The sequence below is a fragment of the Seriola aureovittata genome, chromosome 5, assembly GCF_021018895.1.
Source record: "Seriola aureovittata isolate HTS-2021-v1 ecotype China chromosome 5, ASM2101889v1, whole genome shotgun sequence".
In the NCBI taxonomy this organism is placed as follows: Eukaryota; Metazoa; Chordata; class Actinopteri; order Carangiformes; family Carangidae; genus Seriola; species Seriola aureovittata.
This window is the reverse complement of record NC_079368.1, coordinates 28,133,231-28,153,553: the sequence shown is the minus strand read 5'-3', so window position 1 is coordinate 28,153,553 and position 20,323 is coordinate 28,133,231. Positions and strand designations below refer to the sequence as shown.

At 41.4% G+C, this 20,323-nt stretch overlaps 1 protein-coding gene across 1 annotated transcript in view; it reads left to right on the top strand.

Annotated features, from left to right (window-relative positions):
- Positions 1-20,323, top strand: part of LOC130169545 (early estrogen-induced gene 1 protein-like) — a 30,341-nt gene extending 10,018 nt beyond the window's left edge. The window contains exons 3-12 of the mRNA XM_056376396.1: positions 7,400-7,520; positions 8,371-8,400; positions 10,181-10,297; positions 11,728-11,774; positions 12,263-12,414; positions 13,944-14,054; positions 14,530-14,725; positions 14,842-14,963; positions 16,802-16,871; positions 17,591-20,323. Of these exons, the coding sequence (XP_056232371.1) occupies positions 7,400-7,520; positions 8,371-8,400; positions 10,181-10,297; positions 11,728-11,774; positions 12,263-12,414; positions 13,944-14,054; positions 14,530-14,725; positions 14,842-14,963; positions 16,802-16,871; positions 17,591-17,636 (1,012 nt within the window). The 3' untranslated portion in view covers positions 17,637-20,323. The remainder of the gene's footprint in view (positions 1-7,399; positions 7,521-8,370; positions 8,401-10,180; positions 10,298-11,727; positions 11,775-12,262; positions 12,415-13,943; positions 14,055-14,529; positions 14,726-14,841; positions 14,964-16,801; positions 16,872-17,590) is intronic.

The following is a 20,323-nucleotide window of genomic DNA, read 5'->3' as shown; positions in this document are numbered from 1 at the left end:
CATTAGCGTGAGGCAGAGATGCTGCATGAGGTTAGAGCGACAGGTGCACGCAGGTGATCTTAAAGAAAATGGGGAATTTAATTTGCTTAACAACACAAGCGACAGTTGAAGCACCTGATTGTTGTGATTTGTGTCAAAAATCAAGAGTCTTAGTCAAAAAAATCTTCACAAATCTGCAATAAACAGACGTGACACACACATATTTTTGTGTCTGAAACTTGCTGCCGTCACAAATAAACATCCATAAACACTCTTAGAAAGAAGACACTCCTTATGACTTAAGAACTTGCCTGAGAATCATCATGTTTTTGAGTTTTCTTCGCTGCCAATTTCAGCCAATTCAGCACGCTTGATTTTTTCCAAAATGTAAACAAATAAAACGGGACTCAAGCTCACACAAGATGTGACTTTTAGTTATTCTTGAAAAGAATCTCATGGGTTTAATTATACCGATATTCAAGCTCATTATATATATGAACAAAACGTATATAAAAAAAAAAAAGATAAATTCATCTTTTACTCTGATTCGGCAGCTTTTTTTTTTTTTTGTCCAATCTGGAAACACTGATGTTGAGCTTGTGGTTACGTCGCCCGCCGTAAAACCTCCATGTTTCACTTCCAGCTGGTTGTTGCATGTCATATCCCTCTTCCTCTTCTCCTTTTTTTTTTTCCTGTCTGTAATCTCGTTTCTTCCTCCTCTGCTTGATCCTCTGTTCCTCAGCTCTCCGGCTCTTATTTGTTTTCCTACCACTTCCTAATCCACCCTGGATGTTATGTGGCCACATGAATATGTTGTTCCATAACTTGTTGGCTGAACCTGCCTCCGACTCTCGCCCCCCCCCCCCCCTTTGCTTTAATTTGCGTGTAATTGTTGATGATGTAGGAATTTGAACCTGTTCTGCTTCTGCTCTCACTGAACATCAGTAAATATAAAGGGATTACATCCTCCAGCTGGGGTGGGGGGGTCGTCCCGTCTGCAGATTGTTGCTCTTCTCTCTGTCGTTTTATGATCTGTGACAGAGATAACGGTAGCAGTTAAGTCGTTGTGGAAGTACCACGTTTTCTTCTCCATCAGTTTACTCTGTTTTCAGCTGCTGGAAATCATGTGTTTTTTTGGTGGTGGGACACAGCAGTTTTCTGTTTGAAATAACACACACACACACACACACACACACACACACACACACACACACACACACACGCACACACATATATATATAAAGGCACAATGATGGCCTGTGTGTTAGTTGTTCCTTGCAGGCGTTATCATGTCGGACAGTTTAGCAACAGGTTACAATTTCAGTCAAGTTGTTGGACGCCTTGAATTGTTACTGACTGGTTTTTGGTAATGATTCAGTCAATCGATTGGATGATTGACAGAAAATTAATCTGCAACAATCTAGAAATTGTTCAGGTCATTTTTGCCCTTTTTCTCTGATTTGTATCGGTGTAAATTGAATATCTTTTGGATTCTGAATAAGACTGTAATGATATGCACAAAAAATAAAATATAAAAATGATGTGATTTTTGTTTTTGTTGGAGCTTGTACCAAACAAACAAGTTCCTTTACGTGCAGAGAATATGATTTGTAGGTCACGGGCGTCTCTGTAGCACCACAGCGCTTCGTTTATGGTATTTTGTGACGCGTTTTTACCTCTACGATTTAGATATTGCACTTGGTCATCTTGCGATTTTGATAATATTTCGATTAATTGTTCAGCCCTAGTTTTGAAGTCGTGGTCGACAAAAATAAGCATTTTGAAGACGTCACCATGGAACGATTTTTCTCTATTTCCTATTTATTGTTCTGCAACTGACGATTAGTTTCCTTATTGATTAATCTGCCAACTATTTGTTTTAAATATAGTGGAAAAAAAGAAACTTTCCAAGGAGACCGAGGTTTTCTACCAAAGATAATTAATGACACAAACAAGCAGAACATCCTCACATTTACAGCCTGGAACAAGAGAACGTTTCATTATCTTTGCTTTGAAATGTCTGAACCAGACAATTATTTTCCTGGTGATTGACTAATTGTTTCAGCCCTTCATTGCATAAAGGATGAACTGTCGCCTCCTTAGCTGAGTCAGACTCAGAGTGTTGTGTTTCACTGAAGAGGGATGATTTTTCACGTGCAAGTTGTCGTCACGTCGGAGCTGACACAGTGTGACAGTCGTCTTTGTCGTTGAGATCTGAGTCACATGCGAGAGGCAGAAAGTCAGAGTTTCGGATAATCAGCCGCAGTGTGAACAGAGCCAGAAGTTACAGCAGTCAAAAGCACCGAGCTGAGGGATTTTTCTGTTGAATGTTACACTCCTGCACAAAGAGGGAAAACGCTGAGAGTGAACAGAGGAGGTGCAAAGGTTGCAGATGAGATTAAAAAACACACGGCGCAGGGCTTATAAAAACGTCCGAGGCTGAAAGCGAGAGTGTGAGTACGAGCGTCCTCCTCCTCCTCCTCCGAGCTGCTGGCAGAGCGGCGGTGGGTTTGAGGAGTGTGCGGTTTCCATGGAGCCTGAACAAAGCCATCTGGACTGAGGAATGCGGTTTGGGAGCGCTCCCCGTTACACACTGGAGAACCAGTGGCGTGGGGGGGGGGGGTTCCTGATAAGAGCTGAGAGAGCGTGTGCGTTGTTGTGGTTCTACTCTTCTGAGAAGCTCATTTGTTTCCAGGGATAGATGGACGAGGGGGAAAGCCAGGAGGAGAGTTTCACCTCTTTTCTCTAAAGTGTTTCTTAAGGAGCAGGAGTTTAGTTTAAAGTTAAAGAAGGTTTATAACATGATTTGTGACTTTTTTGGTTTTGGTTTTTTTAATCTTGTTGTGGGATTTTTGATTAAGCAAGCTCCTAGTTGCAACAGCAGGAACAGGGATTGATATATCAGTTTTTTTTGTTAATCATTTTGTCAAGAAATGTCAAACAGATAACACAGTGCAAGTTGCAAGAGCCAAAAGTGACTCAGTTGCTCATTTTGCCCAAACAACAGTCAGAAAAACCCTAAATATTCAGTAAGTAGTAAGTAAGAAGTAAAACTTTATTTAAAAAGCTGTAATCAAGCAAATATTTAGTATTTTTACTTTCATTTTAGCTCCATAAAAAGGCAAATAAGAAAGAAAACTGAGACTGTAACAGGCTGTAATCATGTTTAATACAACACCTGACGATAAATAACCAAAGGTGTCCTCAGTGAAAGATGTTTAATTGCATTAAAAAGCTTTAATGTTCAAGATTTTAATAGTAAAATGTGTAAATTCACTCATTGCACAACCAAAGCAAAGCCACATAAAACTGTGAAATGATCTGACGCGGTTGGAGGAAGAGAAAGAAGGAAGAGGAATAACGTGGTAGAAATCACACAGCACATTGTGGAGAGACGGTGGATAATGGTGAATTAGATGAGGGGGGGGAGGGGAGTGTGAGGAGCAGCTGCTGCTAGTTTGTACTACAGACTGTGTTTGTGTTGTACATGTGTCATTTGCACCTTCTGTCTCACACAACAAACCTTAAAACTGCAGTAACGACACATCTACACAAACAATGCTGACATTCAGATTGAATCATACTATGATGATTGTAGCTGCATTAATTACATGTTTCCTCCTGGCAGCTGGAGTGGAGGATGGAGGACTCTGGTTGTGTAGTTTACGATTAAAGCATCTGTCAAAGGAGTAAATGTAAATATAATCGATCTGATGAGCTGATCGTACCAACACTTTTTTTTTTTCCATAGCTGGATTTTTCAACAACTTAAGCTCAGATAGTCGTGAACTTTTGATGTGAACCAGGACTCACATGTCTAAAGGTCTCTGTCCATGTGTAGTGTGATTATAGATCAGCTCTAGCTTCTATATTAATACTGTGAAAGTATCAAAGCCTCAGTCCACAGAGAAATGCACACAGCCTGTATTCAGAAACTGAGCCTTAAAACCAGCCGTCAGGACTTCTGGAACTTTGTGATGTCACAACAAAGCAGTCACCAAGCCCCGCCCACCTGGACCCACCATCCAAACCTTGCAGGATTTGGTTTCTCTGAGTGTTTTTACCTGAAATCTGCTATATTTTTTATTGGATCAGTCAGAAAACAGTCAGCCAATCAGAAGAGAGGCTCAGAGCCTCCGCTCTTCTGATTGGCTCACCGACCTGTTGTTACTAGAGCTCCAGAGAGAAGCCTGAGAGAGGAGATGTAAAACTACACTGAGATGGTTTTTATATCTTCTGATGGATCAAAACTTCAAATAAAACACAGAAGAAGAAGAAAATATGGAGCTTTAAATTTCTTTTTGTTCTTTACAAAAATGCATAAAATATATATACATATATATTAAATCTGCTGAGCACATTTATCGTCATCGCTCATTCTGATTCTCACCACTCCATGACCTCCGGAAGATAAACTTCAGGACCGGGAATTTAAAATATAAATGTCTTCATGAATCACAGAGTGGGAGCTCGGATTGTGTCTGCGATGGAAAACCTTCCCTTCCTTCCTGACGTGCTGATGACTGTTGATGTAGCGATAGCAGCTAAACATCATCTGTTTGGTCAAACTCTGTATACACAACGCACTCATGTTTCTCTGAGGTCGCCGGCTTCATCACAAGCTTCATAAAAAACATTGACACATTTATTGAGTTTTATTTATTTACTCTGTCTTTAATTTACTGACTGAATGTTTCTTTTAATGTTTTCTTTTCCTTTGTATCCATTTTATTTTAGATTTGGAGGAATAATTGAAATGATAATAAAAGGAATAATAAAATCTTGATGCTCTAATGTAGCTGCTATAAAAATAGCTCCTCAGCGCTTTAATCTCTCTTTTGATAAAACTTCCCACCTTCACATCTGAAGTGCGATCACACCCCGACATGAAGCGTGTGATTTGTATGTGCTGCAATTAGGGAGGCGTCACGCAGTTTTAAGTGACTCCAGAAACATTCGTCTGTTCAGTTGATCTACTTCGTCTCCTCGGCGCGACGTTGGACTGAGTCCAGTGAAAGTTTCCAAAACGAGCCGTTTGCCATTGAGGAGCCGGAAAAATACTTTTTTCTCCTCTTTCTCTAGTGACTGACGGAGCGTTTACAGTAATTATGAGGCTCTTTGACAAGACGGTGATTAACTTGAAATGTTTGGTTGACAAAATGATGGTCATTCACAGAAACAGTGTAGATTCTCATAACTTAGAAATAAGGAAGACTAATCTGCAGGTAATGACTTTCTAGTGATTTTTCTCAGCTGTAATTGGTACGTACCAACTTGAGACATCCTAACTTTGTTTTCTTGAGCGTCTCCCTGTTTTAGCATCACAGACATTTATAATTAACTAAAAATAACCCAGTAGGATCACTGCTGCTCACAGCGACAAACTCATTTTTAGCCTTGTTAGCACTTTGGCTCTGTGTCCTCCACTGAGCTCCAGACTAATATATCTCAACAGCTATTATAGTGTCCTGTGTTGTTTTCCAGTAGAATGAACATGATGGAATATTTTTTTGACTGTTTAAAATCAATCTGTAGCGACCCAGCGAGGCCAAATTGTTCTAAATTCAGGCTAAATTCAGTGTTTGACTTTGGATGTTTGAGAGATCAATGGAAAAGACACGTCCTGATCTAAAATGCAAAAAGAGTAGGGATGCAGCTCATGATTATTTTCATTATTGCTAATTATTTTCTGCATTTTAAAATGTCAGAGTTGGTAAAACAGTTCCCTGAAGCCCAAGGCGACATCTTTAAACTGCTTGTTTAGTTCAGCTAGCAGCACAAAACCCAAAGAATGAAGATAAATGTCTCATAGGACAAAGAAAAATATAAAATCCTCACATTTGGCGAAGGGGGAATGCAGGCAAGTTTAATAAAAATGTTTTGTTTGGAAAATAAACAGAATATCAAAATAGTTAAAGCTCCTCCAGTGTAAAGGTCTGTGTCCATGTGTAGTGTGATTATAGATCAGGTCTAGCTTCTATATTAATACTGTGAAAGTATCAAAGCCTCAGTCCACAGAGAAATGCACACAGCCTGTATTCAGAAACTGAGCCTTAAAACCAGCCGTCAGGACTTCTGGAATTTTGTGATGTCACAACAAAGCAGTCACCAAGCCCCGCCCACCTGGACCCACCATCCAAACCTTGCAGGATTTGTTTTCTCTGAGTGTTTTTACCTGAAATCTGCTTTATTATTATTGGATCACTCAGAAAACAGTCAGCCAATCAGAAGAGAAGCTCAGAGCCTCCTCTCTTCTGATTGGCTCACCGACCTGTTGTCACTAGAGCTCCAGAGAGAAGCCTGAGAGAGGAGATGTAAAACTACACCGAGATGGTTTTTATATCTTCTGATGGATCAAAACTTCAAATAAAACACAGAAGAAGAAGAAATTATGGAACTTTAAATGTTATTTTTCAGTAAATCCAATAAGTATTCAACCTTTTAACTGATTAAATCACCAGCTGTTTCAGCTGTAACATGTAGGGCAGCAGAAAATTAGATTTTGATGGGAGTCCCGTTTTAGCAACTCGATACATGTCACCAGTTTTTTATTAAACGAATTAGGATGCATCTTTTTTTAGGTCCTTGCAACACAAACCTACATTCCTGCTTCTTTCTCGAGCTGCTGCTGCTTCTGTGTTTCTGTGGCACGTCTTTGGAATTCGTCAAACTGCCATTCACAGTAGCTTTTGTTTTCAGAAACAAACAGATCAGTGACCCGGTCTGTTTTCACACAAACTGCTGTGTTCCCACACGTTAACCAGGATGTGTGGATACTTAACTGTTTTCCACTGACATTTCTGACGAGGCAAACCGTGTTTTCACAGAGGCCTGGGGACCATTGTGGACTTGTTTCCTTGAGAGGTTTTCTTGTCAGTAAAGCAGGAGGGGGAAAATCCTGAGAGACAAACCAGTTTACATGCGGATAATGACGAGTGTGAGGTCACATGAGCGGCTGCATCCACCCGCTAAATTACTACAGGAGCGAAGGGAAGAACAAAAGCCATGGGAATCTGCTCCGAAATCCAGTTAGTTTTGGAAAACCTTGCTCATGACATGTTTTCTCAGTGTTATCCAGATAAATTTGATCCTCAGTGGACGCACCGGTCACGAGGCTGTGAGATAGTCATGACATAACTGGAAAAAATGTGTTGTTCTGAAGTGGGAGAATAAAAGGGAATCTGAATTAGACGCTGCCAAGAATGTTTGGGTTTGACCTAAATGTCCCGCTCTGTGTATTTTTTACGCTCTTTTACATAATATGTTTGACCGTCACTGTCGGTTATCGTCTCAGCTAATAGAAAACCTGAGTCATATTAACCATTAACCAAAGTCTGGAGATCAGGAAGTGAGGAGTAAGCAGAAAACAAAGACTTATGTGTTCCTGTCTTTTGTGTTTGGTTTTTTTTTCTCCTTGCAGAGAGGAGGTTCAAGAAAACTGCGTTCGCTGGAGGAAGAGGTTCACGTTCGTGTCGAAAATGAGCGCCAACCCCCACACGGGCGTCCTGGATCCTTCTGTGTGCAGGGTGTCAGTCAGGAAGGTACGACTCTCAAATCGCCCTCCTCGAGTTCAGAGATAAATTTAAATCAATAACAATGTCTTAGAAAGTCTGGGAATCCGAATCTGCACTTCAGTTTTGTGTTTAAAGGCTCCAACTCATGATTCTTTTCATCACTGATCAAACTGCTGATTATTTTCTTCGTTAATTGATTAATCGTTTGATGTGTTAAAGTCTTATTTTGCAAATTCTTACATTTGAGAACCTGGAGCCATTAAATATTTGGGTTTTTTTGCTTGAAGAATTGCTTTTAATCAATTATCAAAATAGATTAATGGACTAACTGTTGCTGCTGTAATATTGTGGATGTCTAGATTTCATGTAAGTTGTGTTTAACCAATTAGACAGGACCTACCTCACATTGAAATACAGTGAAATTATGTTTAACCCATAATTATATGTAACCTAAACATCTAAAGGAAACTTTTTTAAACCCCCCTCCCCTTGGAAAACACCTGCAGAAACCCTGGTAGACTCGACCAGACCAGGACGTGTAGTTTTACCAAATCGGCGCCTTTTGGGAAGAATGTTTGTATGAAATGATTTCTAGAGCTGACTTGGAAGAACATAAATATAAAACGATACCCTTTTATGTACCAAAAACAAAATGTACAGACTGCATCCAGAGGTTTGGAGAGTTTTTCTCAGAAAAATGCAGACTTGATGCTTAATCTCCCATGTGAACGCCGCGGTCCCGCTCTTTAATTTGCTCCCTGTCGTCGGGGCCCTGTAATTGGAGGCCGAATATAAAGTTTGGATCGGTTGAATAATTTGGTTCATCACTGTCTTCCTGTTTTGTTTTTTTGTTTTTATGTTTTTCTTTCCCCTGCAGGAGCTCAAAGGAGGAAAAGCGTACACGAAGGTAAGAGCTTGTGTCTCCTTCTCGGCCGCCTCGACTCTCACCCTCATAAACACACAGCAACAGTTACAGATGAGCTCGTGTCGGCCTTAATGCCACGTCGTGTAAATATTAGCATTTCTCGCAGCGCTTTGAACGAGGGCCTGCCGGCGGCCGGACACGAACATTAATCAAAAAAAAAAAAAAACTTCTCACATTTACCCGGAATCTGCAAAACATCCTGCCAACACCTCTCGACCCGCCGTGGTAGCGGCTCCTGACGAGATGAGTCATGTTTCGTGGAATGAGACTGCCAAGGTCGAACCCCCTCGCGGAGATGAACGCCTCCCGCCTCCCGTGGACGTTGTTGCCCGACAGGAACAGTTTCCTCTGTTTTTTCGCCCCGTTCTCCTTTTAGATTTCCTTCCAGCTAAATTTACCTCGCTTCCCTCCTTAGAAGTCGGCTTCCTTTTTAAATACACACCTACGAAAACAGAAGCTCGCCCCCCCTGCACCCCCCAATAAAGAAAGGGAAACCCGGAGAACGGAGAATGGGAACCTTTCTCTGGAGAGAGTTAATTTAAAATAACATCACAGACGCTTGCTCAGACAAAGGCCGTTTCCACACGGCAAGAGGCTGCGAGGTTTGTTTTAGAGATAAAAGTCGTGTAGACAGTCGACTTATCTGCGTTATCTGGGGCTGTGGAGAAACTTCTGACCTACACTTAGTGGGTCAGAGGGGTTTCAAATTGTGCAGAATCACATGCTCGGAACATTTCAGCTTTTTATAGGCTCCAAGAATGATGGTGCCTTCAGATTAAACTCAGGTTTTAGACGAGGGAAGTCGAGGACTCTTTGTTTTAACAACGTCACCGAGATGTTCATATGATTATAATGAGAGTTAAATCTACCCTTTACGTTTGGATTCAATTTCAAAAGTCTGAAATTTGTAATAACGACAGCGCTGATGCGACACGAGTGCGGCTCTGTATTAAGTTTAAGTTTTTGTGAAGAAGGCAGTTTGCTGACATGTTGATCTTTATTAGTTTATCAGTTAAAATACGTGTCAGGAGTCATGAGTGTGCAGCTCTCCCTGCCTTTGAATGAAATCAAAATTAAATTGGATTAAATTGAAGCACATCATACACAAGAAAAATAGCCACAGTTGTAATTTAATTAAGTGCAAAGGAAAGAGTTTCTTTTTACTCTCGTCCCTCTTTCTGTGATTCTTTCTCTCCTTCACTTTTATATATTGCCTTTTTTCTAACAGCATAATGAGGCTTTCAGTTTTATTCTATATAATTCTATGTTGTAAGTGACCACAGTGAAATACAGACACATTATAGTGTGGCTATTGATTGTATTGTGTTGTACGCAAAGATACGAGCCGATGGGTGTGAAGACTATAATTTCATCCGTTCAGTCGTTTCCAAACGGGAGACCGTTCGTCTTCCTCTGGCCTTCCTCCCGTGTTTTTAATTAACTCAGGTCACTGAGGCTGTAAGTGGTTAAATCACCGCGGCACCACAAGCTGTCCACCCACAGACATGCGAGCTCTCGAACTGTTCACCTGCTCCCTCTGTTTCTTCCTCTCTCACTCACGGTCTGGTTTGACGTTCGACGTGTGGTTTTTTTTTCTCTCTCCGTCATACACTATAAAACTTCAAAAAGCCTGTGAAGTTTACGACGTGCGTTCGCTCCGTGCGCTAATTGATGGGCGTTGCAGAAATAAGTGCCAGAAATAAACGAGGCCCTCCCATCAGCGAGTCTTCAATTAACCGTCTTCTGCTCTTCACCCCCTCAGCTGGGCTTCACGGACCTCAACATGGCGGAGTTCGCCGGTTCTGGCTCCACCGTGCGCTGCTGCCTGCTGGAGGGATACGACACCAAGAACACACGGCAGGACAACTCCATACTGAAGGCAAGGACACGGGTGTCGAGGAAGGAAAACGCAACTCGTGCCGTGGAAAAAAAAAAAAGCAGAAAAGAAGAAGAAGAAATTGAATTTTATGAGAGAGCGTAATCTGAAAAACTTTTCAAATTAAAAGCCTTGCCCTTGCGGAATAAAAAATGGAATTTTAATGTGTCATAAATTTTATAGGCTCTGGTGCCTGAAGCAAGGTTGATCATTAACTCTTGAGACTATGACCTTTGACCCTTGACCTTTTTTCATTGATTGTTTCCACTTCATAAATTCAGTCAGAAGCAGCCAGAGAGGAGACATCGGAGATGCGTCGTCCTTTTGTCCTGTAAAACCAGTGAAGGGCTTTTGGTCTCTGTGTGAAAATGAAAGTATGTTTTACTCCTGTAGTTCCACCCGGAGCTGAATTAGTGGTCGATTTAATTGATTTGTTATTTGTGATTCCCTCTGTCGAGCCTCTCACTTTGAGGGTTTGCTGCCTTTCTTTGTCTCATGTGACAGTAAACTGAATATTTTTAGGTTTTTTTTTTACTGACAAAAACAACAATACAAGGCTTGCTGAAGTCATATATGTTATAGATGAAAGGTTTAATCAGTTGATTGAGGAAATAATCAATAGATTTACTGATATTTGAAAAAAAATTGTTAGTTGCACCACAGGAAAATCACCATTTATCCATCTGTGTTGATAAGACACAAGCAGCTGAAACATTTAAATGCCTCTGTGGGTGAAGGAGCTCAGGAGCTCAGCAGCGCCACCCGGTGACCATCGGCCCAAACTGCTCTTTATTTTAATGAAGCCAAGAAAAAAGTCCTGAGCAGTTTTGCCATCTCACTCCCCCTGGAAGTCTTAATACTGTGCAGTTGTGCGTCGCTCATGCGTCAGTGAGCTTACTGGGAATTTACTCCGACCCCCTCCAGCTACTTTTTTATTATCGGTGAAGCAGCCAACAGACTGTAGCTGAAACACGCTCACTGTTAATGCTCAGCAACACAAATACAGGGCAGTGGTTTATTGAGTTTATTGGGTTTGAGCTGCTGTTTTTTGGTTTTGCAGCTTCACATGTTGAACCTTTTTTTTTTTTTTTCCAGATTTGTTCTCAGATAAACTGAACTCGTCGGTCGGCCGGTGATGATTTTGTATCGGACTCTGTGATAAGGACAGAGAAACAGTGATTTGATTTCATTCTCAGTCTGTAGATTTAACCGCCGTGCAGGAAAACAATCAGGTGTAGAGGAAAGGAAACAGGAAGTGATGCTGCACAAAAAGGGCAGCAATTTCACAACAGTGAAACAGAAAGAAATTTTGATAAATGGATTTGAATTAACCACTCCTTCAGAGATCCTCTTTCTTGATATTTGACTTTGACACGTTCAAGACTCTGAGATGTTCGTCCGAGGTTCATAAAGATTGTTTTTGTTGCTTACAGGTGATCATCGGGATGACCCTCCTGTCTGGAGACCCGTGTTTTAAAACGTGAGTAGTTCAACTTTACATTGAGGATGTTTCTCTGTGTCACCGTGATTTCTAACGTAGATGTTTTTTACGATCCTTTTATTATGGAGGTTTTAAACTTGATTTTTCTTGTGTCACTTTCGTTTTTTCTATTTTGTGTTTTCTGATATTTGGTCTTAGTTAAAAACAAAAAAGAAAAAATTCTGGACTTTGGGAAAATGATGCATCTTATTTGTTCGTCCCATGTTGGTCATTACAGTTACATGTCAGGCACCATGTTTTATGCAGGTATTTATTTATTTATTTTTGTATATTTCTAACTTTTTAATCAGTTTTTTTGAACGTGCACAACCTCTGTTCTCCTCTGTCCTCTGTCGCTGCAGTGACTCAGTTTCCTCGTGGTCAATAAAAGTCATCTGAGTGGAGCCAAGCTAAGCAGAGCTGCAGCCGTGTGCTCATTTAATCTTGTTCCAGACTGATAAGGCGTGTTTTGTTTTTTTTTCCTGCAGGCCTCCCAGCACGGCAAAGTCCATCTCCATCCCAGGACGAGAGCACACCCTGCAGCTGGACTGTAAGGGGGAGGGAACGGCGGAGCCCGGGCCGGCCGGAGGGGTTTCTCTGGGCCGATGTGCCAAACCTCGACCCTCCATCATCAGCTCAGGTACAACTCAGCAGAAAGTATCTGTACTTTAGTTTTAGTGGTGGGGTTGAACTCTGAACACAGGTTACATCTTAGATCTGGGTCCAAGCTGATAAAATACCTTCTCTTCAGCCAGCGGTTCCCAGACTGAGAGGAACAAGGTTCACAAGACGTATTTAGACAGAACAACGTTGTTTAACTTTTCCAACTTTCCAAGTTCTTACTTTTACGTTTTTCATTTGCAAATTTAATTGTTATTTGTTGATATAAATTTATGCACAAAAAGAATTTATTTTATTTATCTAGTTAGTTAGACCCTCGTTAGCCACTGTGTTATAACATTGGATCCTCTACTGGATAAATAAAACTTAGACTGTGGGATGAAAAAGCTCCTGGATCCATTTCAGAAAACTTAACAAACATAAGATTCTTGCAAACAAGAAAGTCACAGTGTTTTATCCTTGTGTAAACAAATACAATCTTAACTTTTTGAAAAACATATTGAACCAGTTACATGTGTCCACTGCTTGATATTTAACTGTTTTAAGGAATTAAATGTTTTTGGCTTCTTATAAATGTATAAGTCATTTATTAATTACATCTTCTTTTTTTTGTCTTTTAAGAAAGATAGTAGTAAAGTATCTTGAGTATCTTAATAATAATCGTTGGGTTACAGCTGAGCCAGAATAGATTTGATGAGGGATTCAGAAGGATTTGGATTTGATTTGCTACTGGATTAAGAACCAATAAAGTGGCAGTGACTCCTTAACTTATTCCCAGATACAGTGAGTTCAGATCAAATATCGTCCCATTTGTCTCATTCATGCCTCAGTGTTTCAGATTATTCAACTGCCAGAACTCAACTGCTACTAAACTCTTCAACGTCCAACCAAAGCTTTCTTAAATCACTTTTCCTGTGTTTAGAACTGATATGAAAAATAAATCCCAGTAAAAATGATGTCTGAAAGACTTGAGATTAAAAGGAGATGAAGCGGTCTTGAGACTGGACTCCAGCTCAGCCAGATGTGTTTCATAACATGAGCCAAAACTTCCTGGAACAAGTTCTTTAAAAAAAAAAACTCACATGGAAAACTAGCCGACAATGTTTAGGATTTGTTCAGTTTAAATTAAAATGAAAAACGAAACCTGTTTTTTGTTCCAACTTGGAAAACGACTTGAAAGGCTGAGGTCGTTCACAGCAGCAGAACATCTGGTTCAGGAGTCGGTCTGAAAAAAAAAGAAAACAGCTTCTCCATGTGAGAAGGGAGGGGGCGGCAAATTCTCTGCCACAAGCCACGAACATCCAAAGGCGAATAATGTTTCATGACAAACAAAAAATTAGTTTTGGAAAGCCGTTAACTTTGACCGACTGGTTGGAGGGAAAACCTGCCGCGGTCGTAAATTACGGCGTCTGTCGATCAGAAACCACCGAGTTCTGCGTCTCTGCCGTGAAGGTAACAGAACACTGTCCGATCTCCCAGAGGAACACACTTCAAGACAACGTGAAAACATATGACGGTGGTGTTTTCTTTTTCCTTTGTTGCCCTCAGGTCTCCTCGACGAATCAGAGGTGAACCACAACCAGTTCGGTTCTGCGGAAGTCTTCCAGTCCGGTCACTCTCGTAACTCCAGCTACGCCAGCCAGCACAGCAAGATCTCAGGTACGACGTTCACCGACCCTCCCCGTCATGTCTTTTAATAATCCAGAAAAGCCTCTTTTAGGAAACTGAACACTTTATTTACTTGTTTATTTTTTATTATTTTAATCCAAATTCTCGGATAAATTCCTGCTGCTGCACATTTATACTGCACTTAATTCTCCAGTGTTGGAATGATTGGCTGAGTAGCGTCACCTGCTGAAGCACCTGTCGAAATAGAAAAACACTCCGCCAAAATAATTCTCAATAATCTGGAGGTTAATAGGTCGAGGTCGGGAGAGAATGTAGTGGTTGTGCCTGGTTGGTATTAAGAGCCCAAAATGAAACAGCCAGGAGGATGACGCAAGCCAGGGTGGGCCCAAGGATTCATGTCGTCGACACTAAACTCTGACCCTGACCCGAGAAAACCAGATTCATCGGTTCTCCATTTCTGGTCCTGGTCTCTGATTTCCCTCTTGTGTCCCTGCTCCTCCCGCAGGCTACAGCACCGAGCACTCCTGCTCCTCCAGCCTGTCGGACCTCACGCATCGCAGGAACACCTCGACAGGAAGCAGCACCTCCGGGGGCCTGGGCTTCAGCGCCGACACACCCGCAGAGGGCGACAAGGACGCCGGACGTCCTGAGAGACCTCCTCGACCCCCGCGGCCTGTCTTACCCCCGAACAGGCTCCCTAGGTACAGACACATGTTGTCAGTGCCCCTGTCATAGGATCGTGAGGGTTTACATTCAACACGTGTAACGTCCTAGTTCAGTCCTGTTCTAACTACATCTACTGTTGTGTGTATTTCAGGAGGAAGCAGGACTCGGTGGAGAGTCACCCCTCCTGGGTTAATGACACCCGCATGGACGCCGACGACATCGTGGAGAAAATTGTCCAAAGCCAAAACTTCGCAGATATCAACAACACTGAAGGTAAAGTGAGAGTGAAGATCGCTGCAGAGAAGCGGCTCGCAGGTGACGCAGCCCAACATGAACTAGACTTAGAAGAACAACCTCAGCAGTGATTATTTTACAGCTCAGAACAAGAAGAAAACAAACGCAGCTAGAGCAAAAATACCGAAGGGTTTTAGTTACAAGAGAGTGGACTTTGTCACGAGGCTGCTGAAACACAGCCAAGATGTTAAATCTGCAGTTAGGTCATAAATCACAGTATGAAAAGAGATTCTTTCACACGTGAATAAATCTGTGTCCATTTTAGTTTAAGAGTCTGTTCATGACGACAACAAGCAGGTGAAGCAACTTCACAAATGCCAGACTACACGTTCTGTTTTCTTTGTGTGGAAAGTTGCAGGCTGCAGCTTTTGTACAAGATGTTTATAAAGTGTCATAACATCAGCAGCTCCACATTCCTGTTACGTTCCCAGAAAGCGTCCAGGGATATAGGCAAGTAACAATATGGATAAATAAAACAAGAACCGTGCAAAGCAGACAAGACACAGGAAAACAGATTCAGCAGTAAGGAAACAGGAGGTCATGCTTGATCAGATCCAGTTCATGCAACGAGTGTTTACAGTTGGGCGGAAAGGTTTTAGGGAAGGAGGAGACACAATGTGATTTTAAAAGCGGAGATAATGGCGCACCCTGCGTCCTTTTCTCACCTCCAAACAGCTGGTCGGTCACTGTGTGAAGCGGGTTTAAACTGACTGTCGTTATTTTGGAAAATGGACGCCGGTAAGTAGTGGAAGGAGGTGTAGGGGTTCTGACGGAATATATACCGGCCCCTTCAAGGCGGTTTTCTCCCAGAGGAACGTGGGACTGACCAGCAGCTCAGAAGAGAAGAGAAGCCGAAAAAACTTTGTGTCAGAGGGAGGCGTCTGTAGCGGGGGTTTAATGGACACCAGCAGTGATGATATCGCTGGTGTGAGACGGAGGCCATCGCTCCTCAACATGGTCTCCTCTGTTTACAGTGAATCTCCTCGTGTGAAGGTTTTACACGCAGCTTTCAGACATCAATAACGAGCCGTCGCGGCTTGTTATTGATGTCTGAAAGCTGCGTCTGTGACTGCTGCACCATCTTTGGGCTGAGCTCTCCTTCACTTCCCCAGCTCTGTGCTCCGTCACCTTTTATTGCCCGTGTGTTGATGCTTCCTGGTTTCTGTCAGCCGCTGCCGACTCCAGGGTTCCTGCAGGTCGTTGAAAAGTCTTAAAAAGTCTGACATTAAAACAAAGGAAAAGAAGGTTTAAATGTCTCATATCTACTGTGGATTTCTTGTAGGTTTTAAATTTACTGATAGTGTGTTTAAGACTGGTAGAAATAATAATAATAATAATAAATAAAAATAAATAATTGGGCTGTTGTTGCTTTGTTAACAGACACAAATTCATTTTTAACACGCTAGGGGGCGCTAACCCGCTAAGTTTGGTATAAAACTACAGTCTACGGGTCCACAGGTACTTTAGTGAGAAAAGAAAAAGTCATTGTGCAAAGTGATGAGGGCTAAAAAGTCTGGACTAGAAAATACTAAAAAACTTGGTTTTCCATCTTAAATTAATATGAAAGGATTTGGAAAATGTTTAGCATCTTTTATTGCTGGGTTTCTGAGCATGGACTGAACTTTCCACTCTGCCTCCGTTTTAAATTGTTGTTTATAGAACAAAAACAAAAGTCAGAGTAAAAGAAATCATTTGGACATTGTTCAGACTTAATTTTCATTCATTGAGGTCTTAAAAAAGGTCTGAAAAAGCTTTGATTTTGATTTTTAAAATGGTGCAGGAGCCCTGAACTCTGTCCCTGTGTTTCTGCCTTTCAGACAGTAACCTGCGTCTGTTCGTCAGCAGAGATGGAACCACCGCGCTCAGCGGCATCAGGCTCGGAAACAGGTGAGACGCTCTCTGTTCCTCTATCACATCCTCCCCTCCTCGTTTCTCTACTCTGTGTCCCTGTCTGTGTGGAGCTCTCTCTTCTTCTTTTCCTTTTGGTCACTTTCACTTAAACTGTCCGCAGACACATGTCTGGAATCTGGGCCTGATCAGGTGTTTCATGACGGATAAGAATCTAAACTTCTTAAATGCCTAAACCCACAGCGCTGCTCTGTACGCTGGTAAGGCGACTCTTCATAGCAGTTACACTAGATTTAATTGGAGACCAATTTTAACAGTGACACTTCAATCTATCAATCATATGAATAGAAGGAGAGGAAGCTGCAGGAGCAGTGTGAGAAGAACTGGAATTAGTTAACTTAAGTTAAACTTTTCATGAAGCAGAAGAACAGAATGTGTTTTTGGCCCCAACTTCACATATCTGCAAAATCTATAGAGAAAGTGTCTTATACACTGTGTCAGACCGACACGTTTCACCTTGAGACCTTCGTCATTTAACAAAGAGCAGAGTCGCCACCTCACAGGCCGGCTTCAAACTAAAAATCACATACCTCCACCAGATCCACATTATTATCTGGATCTGCACTGAACTGTGCAAACTCACAGATCTCATCATAATATGGATCTGCCCCTTTTTATCTGACAAACAAACAACCTCCTTGGTGAAGGTAACTAGTTCGCACTCTGACCGTTTGCCCCGTCTGTTTGGATCCTTGCAGGGTGTCTGCGGGCGGCTACGAGCCTGTGGTGATAGAGAGCCATTAAGCGGAGCGCCGACCTGCGGATCGTCCTGTCGTCTGTGTCGCCGGTTTTTCCTGGAGCTTCAGCTGGTCTGACGCCGTGAGGGGAAAAACCTCGTCAGTTTGCACTTTATGTGAAATGTGTGGCAGTGCTCGCCTCCGCTCCGTTCGTCTGTGTTGTTGTTATGATTCAGATGCACAAAAAAAAAAAAAAAGTTTCTCTGAGACGCCCCCCGTGGTGTGTTTACCTGCGTCTGTGCTGCAGTAACAACGTTTCTTTTGTTGTTTTTTTCTTTTTAAATCCAGAGATTCAGGAGATCACACCATAGAGTCATTTCACCTGTTTAATTGATAGAGATACAGACACCAACATCATCCGTGTGTCCCCAGCTCGTCGTTATAACTGCCGCCGCACTAACGACCACCTTCACCCACAGTAAGAGAGAGGAAACATGCTGTTTAAAAATAACTAATGCTTCAAGTTATAAATGATGTTAGTGTGCAGAGACCATGTGTGGAAAACATTCATTCATCTCTGGAAAACTGTCGTGTGTGTGAGTAATAGAACTATATTAGAGCCAGATACAGACAGGGAGAGAAATTCCCAGCTGTTATTAATACTGTTGGTGACAGGAAGTTAGTGAGGCTGGACTGAAGCTACTTCTTGATGTCCTGGGGATGAATGGATGAGGATGGTTTTCATGTTTTAAGTTCACTCGCGGTAACAAACCAATTCATTATACACTTGATTTATTCCAGTGTTAATATAAGAAATGACACCCATCATCGTTTCCCTGAAGTCCCTGAACTTCTGCTTTTCTGGAGGTGAGAGTAATTTGCAGCCACAGACTCTCAGCAGCAGTTTCATCGAAGTGTCAGTTGATTTTTTTTTTTTTTTTTTTTCCCCTTCACATCAATTCTGACAAATTTCTGTCGCTGCAAACTGTCTGAAACGGTTTTGCAAGAATCCTCCCGGTTTGGAGTTCAGTTCACATGAAATGATCATTCTTGGAACGGTTTCGTTCTTGTTGTGATTTAGTTGGAAAAAGTTTCCACCTTCAAAAAACTTTGTAAACCAAAGCCCAGCAGCAAAACAGGATAAAATAACTCCTAAGTGCATTTGGAAACTGCGTCTCAGGGCAGCACATCAACACTGAATGTGGCCGAGAGTTTGTAAAAGCCACTGATCGACTCTGACTCACTTTAGTTTTTTTTATTTTCTTTTTGTTCTTCGTGTTTGAAGTTGTTCCCTGTTGATCGGGGAGCTGCGATCGAACCTCCTCTTCACTTTGTGCCTGTAAAGTTTCTCTTAAATGAGCCTAAAGCACCGTGAGCAGTGCTGGTGACGGTGAGGAGAGAAATGTTGTTTCCTCTGTTTGTTTGTCTCAGTCGTGTTAAAACCTTCAGGTGTGTGACCAGTTAGGAAATCCCACTGTTTTTACTCTCTATATGTTTGATTGCTGAGCTGCTGCTGCTGCTGCACCGTCGCCACGTCCTCATGAAGGATTAATCAAAAGGATATGTATTATTATCTTCTCTCCTCAGTCATCAGAAGTTAAAACAACATGTGGTCAGTTATAAAACATTAGCTCTGTGGTACAAACTGTTCTGGTTGAAGGAAGACTTCACTACATGAAGGGGGATTTATCTGCAGAGGCTGTGACTGTAAAAGTCTTTGTTGCCCCCTGGTGGGGCAACGGCCTGCTGTTTTTGTTTTGTTTTGTTTTATTGTTTGTTTCAGGCCCTTTGGTGTTTACAAGGATGTTTACTTCGAGTCAGGCAGAAGAAGAGACACCAAGGAGGCAGAAAAAAGGACAGAAGAAGAATTGTAATGTTGGCAACCAGCTGGCTGGTTGATGCTTCTTCTTCTTCTTCTTTTTTCTTTTTTCTTTTTTTTCTTTGTTACTTTTAGATGCAGGTTTTGTGTTTGAGGTGACAGAACAAGGATTTTATCTTGTACAGAGGCTTAAAATCGTATTTTTCTGTTTGTAAAAAAGGAGACAGAAGCCATCACTTTGAGAAATAAGTCTCCCTTTTCCACATGCAGGTCATTTTAACTTTACAAACCTCTTGAATTAAGTTAAATAACACGATGCACGACCAGTTGGTCAAATCTGAAACATTTTCAGTTTAACCAGCAAATTAATCAGTTATGAAAATAACTGGTGATTGATTTTCTGTAGAGGAACTATCAGGTGATCCGCTCCAGCCACATCAGAAAAAATAAAATAATCCTTAAGACTCTGTTCTTCATCAGTTTGGCCGTTATTTTTAAGTTTTCCTTCTTCTCGTTTCACCTTTTCATGACTTCTCACTTGTCTTTACACGACCCTGCTTGGTTTATTAATCACATTAGTTATTCTCACATTTGGGGATGAACCACTGATTGCATGGTCTGAGTTTACGTCACCACAGCCTTTAGTATTCCTTTAAAGCATTTATTTATATATTTTTGTTCCTCCTTCTTTAAATTTTATTTTATTTTATTTTTGTCTGGAGGTCGGTTATAAGCTACGCACACAACTCACCTCCCCAAGCTTTTTTTTTTTCTTTTAGTATGTCTAACAAATAATTCTATTGTAACAAAGCTAGTTTAACCTAAATTTATTAGAGAATTGAGTTGGAACTGTTCTTCCAGTCGTCACGTAGTAACTACAGTCTGTTTATTTTTTTCTGCAGAACTGACTTTAAACAATAAAAAGCTAATCCTGA